Source organism: Trichoderma harzianum, assembly GCF_003025095.1.
Source record: "Trichoderma harzianum CBS 226.95 unplaced genomic scaffold M431scaffold_16, whole genome shotgun sequence".
NCBI lineage: Eukaryota > Fungi > Ascomycota > Sordariomycetes > Hypocreales > Hypocreaceae > Trichoderma > Trichoderma harzianum.
Window position 1 is genome coordinate 637,478 of NW_020209264.1, and position 17,501 is coordinate 654,978.

A 17,501-nucleotide genomic window follows, 5' to 3' on the forward strand; every position below is an offset into this window, starting at 1 on the left:
TCTAGCTTCTAATCTTGGCTGAGTTGAGCCCGTGCCCTTAATTTTGTAGTCGAAGCTCGTGACCGAGATATCCTCAGCAGTAGTAATCGTGGTATACTACTAAATCTCACTGAGCTCCTTCTTAATACTCTCTCGTAGACTCAAGTTATCCTTGATTCCCAATAAGTCGGCATCATTCTTTCCGATATCGACTGGGTCTTTAGAGTCGTCTGCCAGGAAAGTATACTGGACAAAAGGGACCACAGAGTTGCCATAGTCACCTTTCGCCACACTGTCAGTTGCCGCTTTGATCAATTCGCTGCCCTTCAGTTGAGTAATCTGGAACTTGGAACCAGTCTCTTCTTCGAAAATCTTCAAAACCTCGTTTTGAGTGATGGCGAAGGAGAATATAGACAGATACTTGTTTGCAGTCTCTTCTGGCTTCTTCAAGATAGCGGCAACAGCTTCGCCGATAAATGAAACATGTGTCGCTGCGTATGGCTTATTACCAGAGTCGACAATTGTTCCAGTCTTGTCCTTGGCATTGATTCCGAGTAGAAACTGAGTTTTGATGCCCTGTTGTATTTGTAAGATGAATATGCGCTGCACGCATTAGCGGTAGTCGGGATCTTACCCAGTCAAAGAACAGCCCAACTGCCAATCCTGTCCAGCTGAACCAAGGGTTTTTCTTGGCAACCTCGGCAAGATAATCGGTTACGCTGAGCTTGTTAGCCAGGATCCAGCCGAGACTCTTTTCTTCGGTGCGCCGCGTATCGACACCAAACTCGGATGGCAAAAATCGCCGGACCTTGGCGGCGACAGCAGCGTCGATGATTGTTTTCTGGTCGCCTACTGCTGCAGGTGAGATTGTAGAAACAAGAGCATCATGCCCTTGGAGGACACTTTCGACTGCTTCTTTCGAAGTTATATCAATTCTTTTGACAGTGACCTTATCGGTAAATGTGGCTTGCGACTCGAGCCGTGTAATAACTGTGACTTCGAATCCGGCATCCAAAAGTCCGTTGACGACATGGGGACCAAGGTTTCCAGATCCCTATGAAATGATCATCAGCACGACTGAGGAGTTGCGTTGATAAATATATTTCTAGAGTAGATAAACTTACGCCCAGCACCGCAACCTTTTTAATAGCAGCCATATTTGTGCTGATTTGTGAAGATGATGTTTCGTAAGGTAGATTGAAGGGTTTGTTTAGTGAGTGATGAACTTGAGTCTCTTGTTGTTTGTTGAGAAGATACTAAAAACTCAAGATAACTCATGGCTTTATATATTGCTGCAAAACCTGTACATCTGGCATATTTAGACATAACTTAGTGTTGCGTATGCAAATGACGAAAGGTCCGCTGCTGATGAAGCATCACGGAGTTCCACGCTTTCAACTCCACGATTACTATCCTTACTATCCCAATACGCGCACGGAATGGTACGCTATATGGCATCCCGTCTTCATTTGCCCAGGATCGATATCCTTGATTCCAATCCTTCAAGTAGAAACATTGCAGTTGTGTTGATGAAGGGTGGGTACGTGATGAGTAAACGTCCTGGTCTAGTCTCAGCAATACCCGACTCGTGTCGGATTTTCGGCGGTAGTATCGGTGTCTGACGGTGGACAGCTGATAAATCACCGCCAACTACCGCAATATACCGCAACGCGTTGGCCTTTGAATCAAATGCTCTTTGTTGCAAAAATGGAACACCAGCAGTTGGCAGCTCGCATTTCCTGCTTCTCGTGCCGGCATAGCAAGAGACGCTGCGATAAAACTCTACCGACATGTCAGCTTTGCATTCGTAGGGGAGTGGATTGTCGTTATCCTAAGCGCCGAGCCCAGAAGTATGTTGTTTTACCGGACGGAGATGAAACGACTGAAGACAAGATACCAGCAAGACATGATCTATTGGTGAATAGAGCAGCTGATAGCGATCGTTCGAGTGATTGGGAGCAACAATCGCCGTTGGAAACACCAAATGCTACAACGAGCGCCATCCAATCATTCGGCACGGCTACAGCCATTCAGTTTATTGCGCCCACTCTTTTCCGCGAGGCACGTTTAGAGATCCCGCGCATCAACATTACGATTCCTAGCCATGTTGCCGCCCTCACAGGAGAGTTTGAGCAAATTCGCGACATATCTGCTACGTTCTTCTCGCAAGTTGTCATATGGACCCCCGTCATCTTTCGCAAGAATTTCTTCAACATTGCCCTCAATCCACTGTCTCCCCGACGGACTGAAGGCATCCTACTCTCGCTATGCATGAAGTTGTACTGCACACCAACCACCCAAGATGAGCGAGATGGAAGAACAGCACTCTACAAGGCAACAAAACAATTCTACTGCGAAGTAGAAGCCGCTGGAATCCTGTCCATCTGTATTTTGCAATCAGCAATCTTGATTGCCGTCTATGAGATCGGACACGCCATCTATCCTGCTGCCTATTTGACAGTTGGTGCCTGTGCCAGGTATGGCATTGCACTGGGCTTAGATAAGCTGCTTGTGGATTTGACGGGAGAGAATAACACGGGAAAACCTTGGATGGAAGTAGAAGAGATGAGGAGAGTTTGGTGGGGGATTCTCATATTAGATCGGTATGCTTCTCAGTGTTTTTGTTTTGAGAGTGAACCTTCTTCACTCTCTCTGTGAGATGTCTGACTAACCTGAGATACAGATTCCTGAACCTTGGTAACCCACTGAGGGGCCTGACAACAAAAGATCCAGAGTACGATGATTATCTTCCAGTGGATGACTGGACATTTTTGAATGCGGTGAGAACCATTCTTCTATGACTAACAATGGATGACACCCCTAATAAACCCCGCTCCTTTTCAGACTGCAAAGCCTCAAGATAATCTGCGGATATCTGCTGCCTTCAATCTTAAAATGGGCGTGTTTACACGACTAGCCCAAGCAACCTATCTAGTAAATCAGGCTCTCAAGTTCTTGTCATCTCTTCCGCCACCGGGCGACCCAAACGACACCGTCGATATTGCAAAAGATACTGCGCAACTACGGCGCACAATTTGGGCACTGATCTCCGTAACCAAGTCGGAGTTTGACGCTCATGATCTTGCAACCTGTTGTCAAACTGCAGTCTCTTATTGGTATGTAAAGCTGGCAGGGAAGTCCATGATAATTACTAACTTGTGGTTAGTGCCATATTACTACTTCAAGATGCTCATTGGCGGCGCGTGCGCATCAGCTCAACTGAAGACGCTTACAAACACATGTTTGCAGAGTCGGAAAGAGTCTTGGAAAACCTGGCGCGCATGGCATTCTGTCTCCGTAAAGACAAGGAAGAAGGGCTATGCTTAGATGAAGAGTTTCCCGTGTTTCTCATGCAAATAGTGTTTCAAGGAGCATTGACCACAATTGAGATGGGTCAAGGCAACTCAAACAAAGAGATCAAGGAAAGAATAGCAATATACAAATGGCTACTCCAGCACCTGCAGTCCAGATGGCGGGTAGCAGGTAAGTTCAAACACAACAAAAGTCCACGGGAATCGCTAATAGTGTTCATATAGGCATATATCTGTCCATTCTACAATCTAAAGAAGCAATAATGGCATCTGTTGTCTAAAAATTGCTCTAGATTCCTGTAACATAAGTCAGTTCAAGTAGACACATCTAGATGATTGCTTAAACAATATAGACTACAAGTTAAACATATGTTATGAGAGGTGGGCAGATCCCAACCCGCTGCATAAGAAATAAATAACTAGCAGTTTGGGAGACTTGGTGGAATTCGAATCAAAAGCTCAACTCTTGTGATGTATAATAAAATACCACTATGGAAGACTTCTGCGTATTCCTTCTTTGCGATGGCCCGCATACCAGCACTATTTACTGAGAAACGGGACTCGCCAGACCATCATGATGAAGTTTTGTCTTCTGCTACTATGAACAGTGTTTTACACAATGCCGCCGCTGGCGGAAATGTACTGGCCTGTAATCCAACGACTCTTCTCGTCTGCTAGAAGTAGAACCGCATCGGCGATGTCATTCACCGTTCCAACTCTATCTTCAGCTCTTGTGAGAGAAATAAGCCACTTCTTCAAAGCTTGTGACCCAGGATCCACAGCAGGTACCGAATCTGTATCCACTGGCCCTGGTGCTATAGTGTTAATGGTGATGTTTTTGCCGTCACGACCAATTTATCAGCATGTTAGCGACCTTTTTCTGTTTTCCGACTCCAACAACTGATTCCTTATATATCTTTCGGGTTTCATCAATAGAGCGCAAACTCACCTCCCGCGATAGAGTCCAGGTTAGCTGATCCATGGCTGCTTTAGCAGCGGCATAAATCGGCAACTGATAAAATCCCATCTTAGAGGAGACAGTGCCGATGTTGATGACACGACCCCCATGAGGTATATGTGGGTATGCAGCTTGCAGAAGAAGGACTGGTCCGACCACTACTACTCCGAACACTCTGAATATGTCTTCTGGCGGGGTTTGGAGCGTCGGCGAGTAGGTTGCTATGACAGCATTGTTTACTTTGAACAACAACAGAATTAGCATTGAATCAATTTTCAGTAATTGCGTGGGTTGTCTCCAAGACAAGGACATGTGATTACAACAAACGAGAAAGATTCTTACCAATAATGTCAATGTGATCGACCTTGAATCCACTCAAAGTGCCTTCGACAATCTTTTTGGTCCCTTCCGCAGTGGAAACGTCTGCCTGTATCGAGATCACGCTTCCCTTACCGGCAGCAGCCTCGATAGTAGAGACAACTTCCACAGCCCTTGCTGCAGATGAGTCGGACACATGGTTGATCGTGACACGGGCTCCAGCACGAGCTAAGGTGAGCGCGATGGCAGCCCCAATCCCATTCTCTTTCCCTGAACCCGTGATTATTGCAATTTTGTTTGCAAGAGGACCTTGTACCGCCATCTTGAAGAAATTGAGAGGTTGCTTTGATGATGCTGTCGTGTGAATGTGAAGTGCAGGATAATCGAGAAGAGGGTGACTATGTGCTCCTTATATAGTAGAGCTTATTCATGTGCGTTTGTCTGCTTAGAACATCATAACCATAGTTACTGTATTGAAGTACATCGATTCAGATCTATTAAACTTTGTAATCACAAAGCCTCTTGAGCCAGAATCTAGGCGTATTGCCTATAGCAGGCAGTGGTCCTTTTTTAGCCGCATTTTCTGTATTATACAATTGCTTTACAAACCAAGTAGTAACAGTTACTGGTATTCCACTAGCGGTATGTGGAATTGCAAAAGTGTCTCGATTAGAAAGATGTGATTATGAATCTCGTCGTGAATGTTATTCATGGAACATGCCACAACCCAAAGAGAAACAGTGCTCTCCTGGGATTAATACAGGCTTGACTTCTTACGAGACTGTTTAATATCAACATCACGACTTTTATAAAGTACCCAGTTTATTAAGCTAATAAGAATGTCATTAGAGTATACGGAGTAGTAAGCTGATCATTGGCAAAACTTCTACAACAACAGTAACCTGTTAAGGCAAATGGTGTTTCTTGTCTTGCAGATTAGGGGGGGTCAGAATAGAATTTCCAGACCGGCTCTAACTGTAAATATAGGCATGATACTAAGTAATAGAGCATGAGAATTAACCATGTCGGGGACACAAATTACTCCGACGGATAGTAGTATTCGCGACCGGATAACTTCTAGGTGCACTCTCGTCGTAGTCGTAATTCATGAATACACACCTCAACCAGGTAAGTTGAGTGGCAAATTTATATGCAAGCTAGTTGACTCTGTTGCCCAAATCTGGATACATTCCACCACTCTTGTCGCCACGCTTTACTTGAATCGCATAAGCGGATATTTAGCTTAGGTTTAATGTCTTCTTTGGGCAGGGAATTCCAACTATTAGGCCACCGACAAGGTAAAGCTGTATATTATTCTGTTGCTGCAAGCTGATAACTGTTAAAACGTACTGGATATAAAATACGTCTACCGTGGCATCAATTTGCCAGTAAACAATTTGCTCTCAATGCCATGAACATGAAGGAAACATTTTCAGCAATCTGTACTTAAAACCATGACGCACACCCCTCCAGCAGAACCCGAACCTAATATTTCCAGCGAATTCCCCTTCGAGCTCCATGTTATCGATGTATTGGATGGTAAAATCGCATATATCGACACCGGCAATTCTTTAAACGATGATATCGGTATTACACATATCTTCATCCACGGTAATCCAACCTCATCGTACATCTGGCGCAATATCATTCCTCATGTTATGCCCAAAGCTCGATGTATTACCCTCGATTTAATCGGTATGGGTTCGTCGTCCAAGCCCAATATTTCATATCGCTTTCACGAGCACGCAGAATACTTGGATAAATTCTTGGAGAAAGTCGTCCCTACTGGCAAAGTTATTCTAGTAACACATGATTGGGGCTCAGCTTTAGGTTTTGATTGGGCTTTCAACAATGAACATCGAATTGCAGGACTCGTCTTTTTCGAGTTTGTGAGGCCATTTCCAACATGGGAGGATGCATCCCAAGGGGATATCCAACAAGCCTTTCGATCCTTTAGAGTGGAGCAGACAGGAAGGAAACTCTTGATTGATGAGAATGCATTTATCAACAAAGTATTGGTTGATGGAATCGCCCGATCTTTATCTGTGCAGAAATGGATTACTATTCAAGACCATTCTTACAACCATCCGATCGCGAGCCACTGTATAGGTGGCCCAATGAAGTCCCAATTGAAGGAGTGCCGGTAGATGTGAATGAAAGGCTTACAAAATCTCATGATTGGCTTCTGCAAGCAGACATTCCAACTCTACTATTTTGGGCTGATCCTGGGTGGGTTATCAGAGCAGAGAAAGCTCAGTGGTACCTGAATACATTGCGCAATGCCAAAGGCATCTTTGTTGGAAAAGGATATCACTTTTTACAGGAGGATCATCCACACCGTATAGGGACGGAAATACTAGATTGGTCTCAAAACATCTAGTATAATATTTCTTTGTAGCCAATTGTTACTGGTACCATCTTGCGCCTTTGAGTTTGTTGCAGTTTACACCTACTTAACTCCCTGTACAAGCGAACGTGCATTTAGACTGTCCCATCTTATCCAAATTTTTTCTCTTAGAAGAGTAGAAAGCTGTTGAATGCACTGAATGCGGCGCTGGTCCCAAACGTGCCATGGGAATACTTGTCGGGTTTTCTTATCGATCAGAACCGACCTAGTCGTGAAAGGACTGTCGTTATAAACTTTGAAGAGCTTGAATCAAGAGGTGAAGATGAAGTGGTATGAGAGGAGGCTACTTCAAGCTTAGAGATATTTGCGAGTACCTTAAGTCCAACTAAAATGTTGTTGTTTTCCACGAAAGAACAGAGTTATAGTTTATGCATGTTGGTTTCTTTGTGGTGCAAGTGTGTAAGGAACGCGGTTGAATGCACACTCAGTGTCAACCCCGTCCTTGAATAACCCCACCCGTGCCGCGAAGTCTGGTCAAGAAATAGCAATTAGAAGACAAAAGATGAGAACTAGATCTGGCCGATATTCTTCGTTTTTGTCAAAGTAGAAAAACCCGCCTGACCAGAGGAAAGCTGTGGTTTACGTAGCTAATCCGTTGAGTTGCTATCACTCCATTCTCATTTAGTACAAAAGCGGCTAGGCTAACACGCTGTGATTAGGCGCCTAGTTTACAAGATAATACGGAGTGATAACTCGGCATATGAACCTGGTATATGAACATGGCTTATGAAGTTGGCTTGACACTGTTGGAATATGCCAGGGCTAAAAAAGAAATGGCAAAAAGGTTCAAGGCTGCGTAATTTTGATTAGTAAATAGTCGATCTGAACATTAATCAGCATCACTACTAAGAGCTACTGGTGCTCCTTGGAAGTAAACCAAGAGGGTTTTGGTGCTTACGGGCGCCTAGTAAAAGATTTCTTGTGACGGCAAAGGTAACAAAGGCGTTTGATGAAATATTTTTCACAAAGCCTATGACATACAAACAGAAACAAAACTTAAATAATAATATGATCTAGGGTAAGATTTCTTTCGCAATAGGAGGTACAAACACCCTTGTCTATTACCTCGGTAGGTATAGCGGCCCTTGTCGGCGTGTATGCGCTATTGGCCAATTTGGCCGGGTGATAGTATAAGGCTTACGCTCCCCTAGCAAGTAGGAGAGTCCTCTAGGGGGATATTTCACGGGGCCTTCTCCGTGACTTCTGTTCCGAAACATCTTGAATCATCAGCAAGAGTACGGCAATACCCATGTATTCATTCATTCAGATTCATGGAAAGGAAGATGTCAAACCAGTCGATCGCGAACGGCGACAACTCATTCGCCAGGTGGCGATGATCAAAGCTGGAAGGGCCAGAAAGATTAAAACTGCACGCAATCGACCTTTGCCACGCAACCCAATTGTCTCTTTACCTATTAATCCAATGCTACTGGAAACTCAGCAACCACAGTTACTTTATAAAGAGCTAGGATCAGGTCGCCGAGATCCTTTTACCGCTTATCCTGTGCAAATGTCTCTTCGCATGCACGAAATTATTGAGCAGCGTGGGTACCGACTTACAATACGGAACGGACAACGATCGTTTTCCGAACCTATTCTTTCAAAATATACTTACGTTTCAATTAGTTTACGTCGACCCAAAAAAACACTTTTGCGGCTTCCGTTACTTCTGGCTTCCCATAGCCATGGGAGACCCTGCTGCATTCCATCAGCTACTTTGTAATGTTTCGTTAGCAGCCGCAAAATTCACAGGATCTCCAGAAAGAAACAAGGAAGAGTCAGTTATTCACCATAATGCAGCAATAAACAACGTCTTGAGTCGTCTAAGAGTGACTGGTAAGGAGCAGGCCGCCAGCCTTGTCCTTCCCATTCTTGCTCTTGCCCAGCATGCCAATATGTACCGCGACGCTGCAAAATTTGAAGTGCACTTTACAGCTCTTGAAAAAGTGGTACAAATTGGTGGCGGCCTTGAAAATATGACACTGGAACCTTATACTCGCCTTCTGCTACTCTTTGTCGAAGTGAATTCTCGCGCTCGGAATGACAGCCTTCCATTGTTTCCCCTACCAGTTGACCTCTTGGGATCTTTTCAAATCAGCTCCGCCAATATTGAGGATACAGTTTATAGAGATCTCATCTTGATATCGCCGTTTAGATCACTTTTCCCAGATGGCATGGACTCGTTTGCTCAAACATTGTGCGATACGAAGAGCCTAGGAGAAAAATTAAACGTGAGATGCACGTATATCTGGCTTTCGTATCTGTATTTTACTACACAAACTGCTCTCAATTCAGTCCCAAATATTCAGCAGTTCTATAATTACACAGAGTCTAAGAGATGCCACGAGGATTTCTGCTCTTCTGGGTCTAGCAGCAGTCCGAAGACGATTTTTAGCCTTTCAAGTTTTCATCGATATTCACCTCGCAAAATTAAAGGATCTCCTAAACTTTCTATTCCCCATGGTTCTTTGTCATGAAGAAAGCAACGGAATCATATTATTTTGGCAGTTCTTCATGGGAGGTATGGAGGCAGCTGACCCTGAGGACTGGTCATGGTTTGCAACTGGCATTTCGATGTTAGCAACCCAACTTGAAGTTGAATCCTGGGCAGCCGCAATGACGATCCTTCGGAGCATTTTCTGGATTGATTCAGTGCATTCTTCGCGAGGCCGTGCGTTATGGGATGCGTCCCAGAGTATCATGACTTTACTCTAGTAGCGTCGTGTATGTTATGTATACTATGCAGCTATATGTTTTATAAATGATGTTATCTTGCAAAGGTCAAATGTGATTACTATCACATGGTAGTTATAGAGGAATATGGCGATGCAAATATTGCACCATCATGATGGCGGTAATTCCGTACTATTCATTCACGTTCTCATTTATGGAGTATAGCGCGAATAGCATGCATAATCCTTGTTGCTAAGTATCCCAGTAACTATAGAAATGTTGACTTTTCTCTCCCCTGGAGCGTCGTAGTCTCGACGTGTCTTCTCAGCTAACATGTTGTTCATTTCGATCATGTCTGTGAATCGCTCACCGCGTCAACCGAGAGGCTGCGCTCACCAGCATAACGCGCGAATACCACTGGTGCAGAAGTTCCACTGGTGCGGGCATCGGTCCCTTATCGCCTTCTATCTTCTGGTGGCTGGAGAAAAGGCAGCTCTTGAGCGTTAATCGCGCCACTTGAGCATCGTGGTCAACAACAGCGCCAATGGCGAACAAACCATCTGCAGGTCGTCCACCCTGCTCCCGAGGAGTGCCGCCGGCGCGGATTAGAATTTCATTGGGCGTGTGATCAACCACTTCAAAGTGATCTGTCACAGCCGTTCCGACCTCATACTTTGAGGCAGCGAGCTGGTCTCGCGTCCATAGCTGTGAGGATGTCTCAGGACCGTACCATTTGCGATGCAAGTACCACCGCTGTATGGCATAGCCTGTCTTTTATTAACACAAGCGACTATACTAATACGAGAGCTGATACCACCACAGGTGAGGCTGAGGGGTGCCGGGGATTAACAAAAAAAAAAAAGACTCACCCCAGCCATGCCATACGCCACGGCAGAGCTCCAAGGCCAGGTCTCCCTCCTTCTGCAACAATTCCGGGCGAATGCGATTCAGAGGAATTGTCTTGACGCAGATGTCATTGGTAGCTGCGTTTTTATGCGGATTATACTTCTTGTATGCACTGGAGCTGTATATCGCGTCGTTGAGAGGAATCGGCGCGATGATGCTTGTTGCCACATGGAGATAGCCTAGTGCTGCAGCTGTGCCGACAGTCACTCCAACTGCGGTCTTGCGGATGATACCCATGATGTGAAGCGGTTAAACTCAAGAGTTGAAAAGAATACTGAATGATAAGCCTAATATTGTAGCCTCGGACTGAACGACTGATTGCACGTAGGTGTTTTGTTGAAGAGAAAGATAAAAATTTGAAAGCTTTTGAGTTTTTACTGCCCTGTGTGAACCGCACTATCTGCACATTCCAGCAGTAAACATGCGTTCTTCAGCGTTTTAGCGTTGTAATCGTGCAGCTTTGGCCCACCGAACCTTGGCACCTAGTGATTATTGGTTGGTGAGAAGCTGTCGACATCGCGACCCATGATTTTGCGCAGCGTATCACGTACATCTGCCATCTACTGAATGGTGTGCCAAATTCAAGTACTATCAACTACTTTTAGATAAGATGCATGCGACTCGTTTATTACGTGACCTCCAGAAGTTTATAGTAGATGCCTACACCACACGAGTTAATAAGGGACGTCGTAGATATTGTGATTATTGCGCACCAGCTTGGTCTGCTTCAATTATGCTTGCTCCCTCTCAACACCACGGCGGTTGATGATTTCTAAAATGTTCGAAACTGAGCGAAGCGGAAAATCTACAACGATTAGTATTGGGACCGATTTCTCTGGCCACGAGATGATTTGTGCGCCTGAGCAGAACTGGGCACATTGACATCTGCATTCTCGGTTCATCCCCACGCTACTCACTTCATTTTTGCGCTCTACAGCCTCGTGCTAAATAGCCTGTAGAGCTGTAGTAACATACATAGTATGGATTCTGGCTAGCCTCACCTGAGTCATCTGATCGCAAACAATTGGTCGCATAATGAATGCGTAGGGGAATGTATAGTGACGTGGATGGAATAATGTCATAGGGGATAAATGACGATATAGTTAATCAGATAATTTTAGTGACCGTTTGACCTCATGTTGGTCATCTCGGGATGTGAATGCGGCAAAACCTTGACCTTTCTCTCTTCTAGGGTTCTTTTCTCTTTTTCTCTCGTTGAATACAAGGCTCAACATAGCTCCTACAAGTCCTGATGGGTTAATTGAGTTCTCTAACTCGGGTCACCCCAAACCACTTCTTGGGTATTTGGCCGAACCAGAGTTACGGCCCTTCGTTCATGCTGGACACTATGTAAAGAGAACGAGGCGGTTTCATTCTTCTCTACATCTCATGAGAAAATCAGATTGCTGCAATATTGACCTGAGCATTGATGCTAGAAAGGAAAGATATAGCTGCTCGAAAGGATGCTTTCAGGAATATGCTGCAAAGAAGTGTACTGAACGTGGAGTGATTTGTGATAATACCATCTTCTAGGCACGGTCTTGGATGCTTAGACGGGATGCAAACACCTCCGTATCGCAAACACAGGGCTAAGTCGTATATTTCGTGGCATCAGTCACATTTTGATCAACAGCAATGGCTTCTCCGGGCAACCGTTTCAAGATTTCTGTATAGCTATGCGTGGCAATGAGCCATTACTTTAAGGAGCATTGGTAAAAATACACACAATGAGCGCACATGTTAAGATGGAGGAATGCTTGCGGAACTCGCCGAGGCAAAGCTGAAAATAAACTACATTTATCTCATGGTAGGCCACCCTAGTTTGGAGACCCGTAGCTGCAATTCTGGGGATAACGGGTCTCAGCACTCGTTTGCTTGAATTGATGCTAAACCATCGCTCTCTTCCGAGATTGGTTCATTTGGTGATGCAGAGAAGATCCCACTTCCCCCTCCGTCAAGTGCCAAACACATGGCCTGGGTGCTTACGCTTTAGCTCGGCTTGGGTCAACCATGGCATCGGAATCTCCAAGGTCATCACACCTGCACACTCTGATAGCTACCTGAATGTAGTCTGTTTACTCCGTACTTTGTAAAAGTTGTAGTAATAGTGCCTTGTAGCGTCAACCAATAATGCGGAGGGCAATTGACTTCAATCTACACTGTCTCTCCGCCACAGTCGATGTTTAGTTCCTAGTGTGCTTCAGACAATCAAGCCTTCGCTTACCCCAGGCACACACGTATCCGGTGATACGGGGCGCTCCGTGCTCTCTAACAAAAGATCCGGCCAAGATTGCCACGCGCAGCCTTAGTGCCCGGAAGCTTGACCGACAGACAATTTTTTCCGGCCAACGGGGAGCAAATTGCCCACCGAATATCGGATAGTCGGTGCCGTAGCGTCGTGCTATCATGCTGCTAACCTTCAATCTTTGGCCACTAGTGCCAATTCGATATCTGTTCGACTCTGGCCCCTGATACAGATAAACTTGAGTCCAAGCTTGATGATGGAAAGGAAGAAAGGCTCTATGTAGTTCATATAGTTGAGAGCGAGAACAGTGTTCAAAAGCTGCTGTGAAAGTGCTCAGCTATTGAAGGGATGTCGATTTGTCATGAGTCCGAGATGTTGTTTCACATTCTTCTCGACCCCTCACTCGATCAGCAGTAAGACATTAACAATACATACGTGATGCACACTCGTACTACGAACTACCGGCCTGAATATCGTGTCTCCACCCCGCAATATCAAATGATTAGCGTACGTAATGTGCGTTTTTTCATTCTCCGGTTGGGGCAAGAATCGGGTTTGGTGAGCCGACGGCCTCCAGCAATCAGACCTTCTAACTACGGGAAAGGCGAGTTGGTTCAGGCCTTTTTGGTAGCGTACCCAAGATAAGCCTACCTCGTACTCCGTACAATCTTTTTGGGTCGCGTGAGAGGGCGGGCAAAGGATGCCGCTAAGAAAAATCGACCGAGCAGGGGTATCGATCGGGGACTTCCGTTGTCTTATCTGAAGAGAAAAAATGGAATGTTAAAAGCAACTGCTCCGCACTGACTCAAGTTCCAACCGGGAAAAAAGAGGTGCAAGTTTTCGTCTTCTTCCCCAGGCCTTCACAGCCAGATCTTTCCAGATGGATTACGACCCTGAAAGCGGCCGCAGGGCGGCTGGCCATCCTGTCAATGAGAAGGATGTCACGGCCGTTGTATCTGATGATACATCGGGACAGTCGTTTCCTAGCGGACCAAGGAGTGGTCTGTTGTGGCGGCTGCGCAACCTGGAAGCCCAGATGGACAAGAAGCTTGGTATTGAATCCGAAGCCATCGAACGCAAACAGGAAGAAGACAAGAAACCGGTTCCATGGATCGAGCAGTTGACGATGGCCTTGCTATGGGCTAGCGGAACCATGAACACATCTTGCTTTGCAACAGGATTTCTGGGCGCTGAGTTCGGACTGAGCCTCAAACAGGCCATTCTTGTCACAATTTTTGCCTCGCTTCTTGGTGGTGCTGTTACTGGCTACTGTGCAACCTTTGGAGCTGCGACTGGATTACGACAGATCAGTGTCAGCCGTTACAGCTTTGGCTGGTGGCCCAACAAACTCATTGCGCTACTCAACAGCATCCAGCAGATGGGTTGGGCGGCTGTATCATGTATCACGGGAGGTCTTGCCTTGACTGCCGTATCTGACGGTCACGTCTCCCTGATTCTCGGTATCGTTATTCTGGCTGTGGTTGCATTGGCCATCTCGTTTGTCGGACTGAACGCTATTCTGGTTTACGAACGATATGCCTGGTTCATCTTTTTCGTCATCTTTATGATCATTTTTGGCGAAACTGGACGCTTTGCAGACAACACCTCGCCACCAGCTGCCACAGGTGCTACCCTTAGTGGTGCTATTCTCAGTTTGCTGGCTATTGTGTACGGTTCAAGCGCCTCTTGGTGCACCATGGTCAGTGATTACTATGTTCACTATCCGGCCAATGTCAGTCGAGTTAAAGTCTTTGTGATGACTACTCTTGGAATTGCGATTCCTACGTCAATTGGCATGGTTGCCGGTTGCGTTGTTGCCTCGGCGTTGAACTCGAAGCCCGAATGGAGCGATGCATATGACGAGGGACTGGGTTATCTGATCCAAACAATGTTGTACCCACGAGGATTCGCAAAGTTCTTACTGACACTGCTCGTTCTATCCGGTATCAACACCAATGTCATTAGTATTTACAGCGCCGCTATTTCCTTTCAGCAGCTCTCGCGACCCTTTGCTCAAATCCCCCGATTCATCTGGACAATCTTCTGCTTTCTCTGCATTCTTGCTCTAGCTGTCGGCGGCAGAGAACAGCTGAATGCCTACTTGCAAAACTTTTTGAGTCTTCTTGGATACTGGTGCACTAGCTATGCCATTATTTTATTCCAGGAGCATTTCATCTTCCGAAAGGGCAATTTCAACAACTACGACCTTGATGGCTGGAATGATCCCGCGAGACTACCCATCGGTATCGGAGCTTCGGTTGCATTCGGCCTCGGCATTGTATCCTGGGTCATGGGCATGGATGAAACTTGGTACATCGGACCTCTTGCGAAGACCATCGGAGATTACGGCGGTGATGTTGCCAACGAGTTTACGTTCGTGGTAACGGCATTGACCTATGCGCCGGCCAGATATCTGGAATTGAAGTTCTTCGGCCGGTAAAGAAAGCGCCGACATGTATATACGATAGCGTTGCTTTTTTTACGTTGGATAATATGATACCTGGAGAGACGGTCGTGAGCAAGGCGCTCGATGCTCCATTTAGTAGTCTTAATACAGGCAATAAATAAAGATAACGACATATTCGAGCCGATGCCTTCCTGAATTGAATCATCGGTGTCCAGATTGCATCTTGGGTAGCCTAACTAAACTAACAGATCTGTGATCACCTTTGCTAGTGCCAATGTCTTTTCCTCCTGAAGCCTTCTACCGACAACCTGCAGTCCCACAGGGCTTCCATCGTGTATTTCCGGATCATCTGCAGCCATTCTTAGCTCCAATCAAGTGGGACTTTTTACTTGGGAAAGTACTTACATGATTCAAATACCTGCTGATCAGCAGGATTGGCAGCAACGTAGCCATCGTCGGCAACATCGACATTCTTATCAACGTAAGTGACTGGAAAGGTCACTGAGGAATAGTCTAGGACGTTTATAATCGTCGAATATGTGACATAGTGATAAGTGTTAGGCCTGGTTCCTCCATAGGGAGACACCGGTGAAATGAAAGCATCCACGGGCTGTCCCGAGTGTGTGAGGTTAGCAGTACTGTTCCAGTAGTCGAGGTACTCTTTGCGGTATTTGCGTCTGGCAATGTTGTTTGCCGCAATATCACTAGCTCTTTTCTGCTCCACAGGTTTGTTGCCATACCGTCTCGAGATGTGTGAAATGACTGGTTCACCTGAAAGGCCAAACGCGTTATGAATGTCTTCTCCTCCTTCATACATCCAGGCTTCCACCTGCATAGACACAGTTAGTATAGTGAATATCCACAGGTATCGCCTAATGAGACTTACCGCAATGTCCAACCCCCTAGAGTGAGGTGGTGGCTTCCATTCAATAACCTTGAGACAATACTGTCAACATCCTTGTGTTTATCCTTGACTGAGATGAGACACAAACCTCGTGACCAGCATTTTCCAAAGCCTTCACTACCATCTCAATAGCCCTTCGGACTGGTGGACTAGGGAAGACGACGTCGTCTCTTCTCAAGACACCGAATGACAACTTTTCAGAGCTTCCGAGCTTCTCGATCGTAGCTTGTAGCCGACTGGCTTGTTCGTCTCTCCATGGGAGTTCAATCACCATTGGATCATGTAACCAAGGCTGCATGCTTAACAGAGCCTTCATTACAAACGTCAGAGATCGAAGGGTTGTAGCCATGGGCCCGACCACGGAAAGAATGCTCTCCTGGCCATCCATGCTGTTTGGAGTTCTCTCATAAGGTAATCGACCAGTAGATGACCGCAGGCCGTAAACACCATTGAAACTGGAGGGAATACGAATTGATCCTCCAATGTCAGTTCCCATGCCCACAGGACTACCCCGAAGGCTAAGCAGTGCACCTTCACCACCACTGCTACCACCGGCGCTTAGATGACGATTTTTGGGATTGAAGAGGTATCCGACAATGTTGTTGTGAGTCTCTGGTGACATTAACGATGGTGGCACAGTAGTCTTGCAGTAGAAAACGACTCCAAGTTGGCGCAAATCTGCAACCAACTGGCTTTCAAAGTGTCGTTCTTTACCGGTGCCTTTTTGACCTTCAAAGGTGCCTATCCAACCAACGTATCCCATTGTGGTTTCGGCGCCTCTGACGTGAAATTGGTCTTTCAGGCTTATTGGTAGTCCATGCAATGGGCTGATGGGTTTATTGTGTTCATGGTAGTATGCGTCAAGCGTGTCAGCATGTTCTAATGCAACATCGATGAAGATATCAAGCAAGCAATTTGTCTAATAAATTCCTTAGCCTCTGAGTTGAAGAAGGAAGAGAGAATACTGAGATAGCAAATCGATCAACTGACCAGTTGATGGGCGATTGCCGCTCGGTGGCAAAAGGCTTCAGTGACGTCTCGAGCCGACCATTTCCCAGTTGTCGTATGTTCCAAGATCCCCACTGCATCAGTTTCGGTGATTTCAACCTCACTTGCGGTTAAGAATTGCTGGATATATTTGCCAGTGATATCACGTTGTTCCTCGGCAGCGGGGATGGTAATATTTAACCGCCATTGTTCTGGGATAGCATTCAAGATTGCCTTACTCTCGGCAATGGTCTCGAAATTTTGCGACATAGTTTATGTTATCCAACTGCTTACTGAAGTGGCATAAATGTCAATCTAAAGTGCCACGGAGATGGCCATTTCATCATGAGAAGCGGGGGATCGCAGTTGGTGATTGTGTTGTATTCATACCCCGCAGATGGCCGCG

The 17,501-nt window shown here is 45.8% G+C and overlaps 8 protein-coding genes across 8 annotated transcripts; 4 read left to right on the forward strand and 4 right to left on the reverse strand.

Annotated features, from left to right (window-relative positions):
• Nucleotides 1–99: 99 nt before the first annotated feature.
• On the reverse strand, nt 100–1,136 carry M431DRAFT_96492 (hypothetical protein; the record flags this gene model as incomplete). The annotated part of the gene is made up of 3 exons (XM_024924829.1): nt 100–555; nt 614–1,033; nt 1,104–1,136. The coding sequence occupies 3 exons, from the start codon at nt 1,134–1,136 to the stop codon at nt 100–102; spliced, it is 909 nt and encodes a 302-aa protein (XP_024769613.1).
• A 550-nt stretch (nt 1,137–1,686) lies between these two features.
• Nucleotides 1,687–3,571, forward strand: M431DRAFT_9767 (hypothetical protein; the record flags this gene model as incomplete). The annotated part of the gene is made up of 5 exons (XM_024924953.1): nt 1,687–2,582; nt 2,663–2,759; nt 2,824–3,095; nt 3,146–3,462; nt 3,516–3,571. 5 exons carry the CDS (start codon nt 1,687–1,689, stop codon nt 3,569–3,571), a joined length of 1,638 nt encoding a protein of 545 aa, XP_024769614.1.
• Nucleotides 3,572–3,902: 331 nt separating this feature from the next.
• Nucleotides 3,903–4,888, reverse strand: M431DRAFT_499948 (hypothetical protein; the record flags this gene model as incomplete). The annotated part of the gene is made up of 3 exons (XM_024917862.1): nt 3,903–4,105; nt 4,236–4,487; nt 4,591–4,888. 3 exons carry the CDS (start codon nt 4,886–4,888, stop codon nt 3,903–3,905), a joined length of 753 nt encoding a protein of 250 aa, XP_024769615.1.
• A 1,132-nt stretch (nt 4,889–6,020) lies between these two features.
• Nucleotides 6,021–6,946, forward strand: M431DRAFT_499974 (hypothetical protein; the record flags this gene model as incomplete). Its single annotated transcript, XM_024917867.1, has 2 exons — nt 6,021–6,611; nt 6,665–6,946. 2 exons carry the CDS (start codon nt 6,021–6,023, stop codon nt 6,944–6,946), a joined length of 873 nt encoding a protein of 290 aa, XP_024769616.1.
• Nucleotides 6,947–8,222: 1,276 nt separating this feature from the next.
• Nucleotides 8,223–9,688, forward strand: M431DRAFT_534624 (hypothetical protein; the record flags this gene model as incomplete). Its single annotated transcript, XM_024920927.1, has 3 exons — nt 8,223–8,517; nt 8,600–9,204; nt 9,269–9,688. 3 exons carry the CDS (start codon nt 8,223–8,225, stop codon nt 9,686–9,688), a joined length of 1,320 nt encoding a protein of 439 aa, XP_024769617.1.
• Nucleotides 9,689–9,870: 182 nt separating this feature from the next.
• Nucleotides 9,871–10,928, reverse strand: M431DRAFT_153051 (hypothetical protein). Its single transcript, XM_024912866.1, has 2 exons — nt 10,516–10,928; nt 9,871–10,413 (listed from the first exon to the last, which is right to left on the reverse strand). The coding sequence occupies exons 1-2, from the start codon at nt 10,787–10,789 to the stop codon at nt 10,013–10,015; spliced, it is 675 nt and encodes a 224-aa protein (XP_024769618.1). The 5' UTR covers nt 10,790–10,928; the 3' UTR covers nt 9,871–10,012.
• A 2,749-nt stretch (nt 10,929–13,677) lies between these two features.
• Nucleotides 13,678–15,237, forward strand: M431DRAFT_9771 (hypothetical protein; the record flags this gene model as incomplete). The annotated part of the gene is made up of 1 exon (XM_024924956.1): nt 13,678–15,237. The coding sequence occupies one exon, from the start codon at nt 13,678–13,680 to the stop codon at nt 15,235–15,237; it is 1,560 nt and encodes a 519-aa protein (XP_024769619.1).
• A 203-nt stretch (nt 15,238–15,440) lies between these two features.
• M431DRAFT_486469 (hypothetical protein) lies at nt 15,441–17,365 on the reverse strand (the record flags this gene model as incomplete). Its single annotated transcript, XM_024916384.1, has 5 exons — nt 15,441–15,553; nt 15,610–16,033; nt 16,091–16,150; nt 16,197–17,027; nt 17,099–17,365. The coding sequence occupies 5 exons, from the start codon at nt 17,363–17,365 to the stop codon at nt 15,441–15,443; spliced, it is 1,695 nt and encodes a 564-aa protein (XP_024769620.1).
• Nucleotides 17,366–17,501: the final 136 nt, after the last annotated feature.

Coding starts and splice junctions, on each gene's coding strand:
- M431DRAFT_153051 (XM_024912866.1), bottom strand. CDS start 10,789: ATGGGTATCATCCGCAAGACCGCAGTTGGAGTGACTGTCGGCACAGCT. Junction 10,414..10,515: donor TGGCGTATGGCATGGCTGGG/GTGAGTCTTTTT, acceptor AATAAAAGACAG/GCTATGCCATACAGCGGTGG.